Here is a 2,500-nt window from a genome sequence, read left to right as displayed (position 1 = left end):
TCGGTCTGGTCAGGGGTCGTCGCCCCCCTGTGTAAGCGTAGTCTAGGAAGTCACCTGCGGGAGGACAAGGGTGATTAGCGTCACTCATGATGCCATAAATGAGGGTCACTGACGACGCTCATGAAGTCGCAAGAACAACTGACATATCGCCCGTGAGGTCATGAAACTGCTGTTCCCTCCCTGATTCATAAACAAGGTCAAAGAACATCACTTTCAAAGTTATAAGTGAGGGCACTGACGTCACTTATCGCGTCATCGATGTCATTTACTCTTGTGGAATCATGCAGACGTCACTAATGACTTCATAAACAAGGTCAACATGACGGCACCATTGACGACGTCAGAATTAATGAACTCATAAATGAGGCCAATTGACTCCAATCAAAAAGTTGAAAATTAAGTTAACCTATGTCACTTATGATGTCATAAATGGCGGTCATTGTCACCGCTACAAAAATCGTTAATGAATCAGACGTAAGGTCGTTTGATGCGACCGATGTCATCATTCCTTCATTTCCGATGGAACAAATCACCTCGTTCGACATAAGACTTAACTTCGTTCGGACACTTCCATGACAGATGGTGGCTTTTATCTGAGCCCTTCCTCCTGGAGAATGAAATTTTTCCATGAAACAGATGTGGTCTCTTGGTTAAGCTGTGCTTCAAAGAGAAAATTCGTTACTAGAATAAGACAATTCATCCTGTTCCTTGTAACATAAAATAGAATGAAAAGTATTTCAGTACCCCTTGGTACGAGTTACATCTCTGGGACATTTTTGCCCCTCGAACTTCAATTTGACCTTAACAAAGGTCAAATTCTCTCTCTCTCTCCTTCCACCTGGATTCGCCTGCAGTTAATGTTCTTGACGTCTTCAGAAGACTCGCCTATTATGCAGGAAAATTTCTCCCATAATTCTTCGTCTCTCTCGTTTTATGTAAAACTGCGAGCAGCTTCAAAGGGCTGGAGAGCGTCATCTGGTGTCGTTCGTGTATAAAATTTGTTGTCGCTTTTCAACGTTATTTCCGTCATGACATTGTTGATGAAGGAGTTTATGATCAGTACTTCTGTTTTAAATGTCATATATTTATTTCATTATTAATACCATTAATACACTGACAATTATATATATATATATATATATATATATATATATATATATATATATATATATATATATATATATATATATATATATATATATATATATATATATGTAAAATATATATAGATATATACATAATATATATATATGTATATATATATATATATATATATATATATATATATATATATATATATATATATATATATATATATAATAAAGGTGAGAAATGTGAAGATAAGGAAAGATTGTAAAACTGTCCATGGAGGTGAAATGGTAAACCAGGGTATTATGATAGTGTGTTGTTCGGTTCTGTGGCAAGAATGGAGGACGATAGATTACTGAAGATATTGTATAATTTGAAAGTGTTAGAAAGCAGGAGTGATAGAAAGAATTAGAAAGTGCCAGAGAGATGTACTGAAAGAGGTACTAAACAGGAAGAGTGCATACAAGATGGAGGTAAATGCAGCTGTGTATGTTATTCAACACTGCCGTCAAACCTTTTTGTGTAGAAGTACTGAAGAGGAAACCTGCTGCACAGAGGTTCATCCACAATTCAGCCTTCAAAGTGTGAATTCGGCAGTAACAGTCGTATTGCTCTCATCACTGAAGGTAATTCGTGTTTTGAGAAACGACTTATGTCGAAAATATGATATATATAGCAGTGTGCCTGCTTTTTCTTACCTCTGTTTGTACCCTCATGATCAGCTCCTCCAAGAACGCTGTCCAGATATTCCTCATAGTTCCTCTGTCAAAAGATAAGCTTTTAAATCAAAGGCACAAGGACGCGGTGACTGTGTTCTGAACACTAATAACGTATATAAAATAATATTAATGTTTTTACTTATATTCATTAAAATTCTCTCAACCATTCTTGAGATACCTTGCTTCTGGGCAACGGTAATGAAATGATGCGCATTGAATCAGTTAATTACATTTATATCTAGAGATTTCTCTCTCTCTCTCTCTGTTACCTGTGCATGTGGCGGAATCCTCTGAGAGTCACCAACAGCCAAGAGACAACCTGTGGAAATAAGAAGAAATGATTTTTTAGTATAAGAATGATTATTTCAACGACTGAATAGTATTTAAACATATACACGCCTAGGGAAACACTCTCAGACAAACACACATCAGTAACTACCTTTATATATATATATATATATATATATATATATATATATATATATATATATATATATATATATATATATAATGATACTGGATATATAGATACTGATGTAGGTCCTGACCGGTTTCGACTTCATTTCTAAGTCATTAACGAAGTACAGATGAACAGTGGTAGAAATCACAATATATATAATGGAGATAAAATGTTTAGATTTTAAGAAAAGTAGCAGATATGTATGAAAAAAAGATTATCATATTTGGATAAC

At 34.9% G+C, this 2,500-nt stretch overlaps 1 protein-coding gene across 1 annotated transcript in view; it reads right to left on the bottom strand.

The window, feature by feature from the left end:
- The window catches only part of LOC136830258 (spore coat protein SP60-like), a 121,722-nt gene that overhangs the window by 1,160 nt on the left and 118,062 nt on the right, over nucleotides 1–2,500 (bottom strand). Inside the window, exons 2-4 of the mRNA XM_067089621.1 lie at nucleotides 2,078–2,127; nucleotides 1,788–1,851; nucleotides 1–54 (exon numbers count right to left, since the gene is read on the bottom strand). The exon at nucleotides 1–54 is cut by the window's left edge and continues 1,160 nt beyond it. Coding sequence (XP_066945722.1) covers nucleotides 1–54; nucleotides 1,788–1,851; nucleotides 2,078–2,127 — 168 coding nt within the window. The remainder of the gene's footprint in view (nucleotides 55–1,787; nucleotides 1,852–2,077; nucleotides 2,128–2,500) is intronic.

Source organism: Macrobrachium rosenbergii, chromosome 46 (genome assembly GCF_040412425.1).
Source record: "Macrobrachium rosenbergii isolate ZJJX-2024 chromosome 46, ASM4041242v1, whole genome shotgun sequence".
In the NCBI taxonomy this organism is placed as follows: Eukaryota; Metazoa; Arthropoda; class Malacostraca; order Decapoda; family Palaemonidae; genus Macrobrachium; species Macrobrachium rosenbergii.
This window is presented reverse-complemented; position numbering and strand designations above follow the sequence as displayed.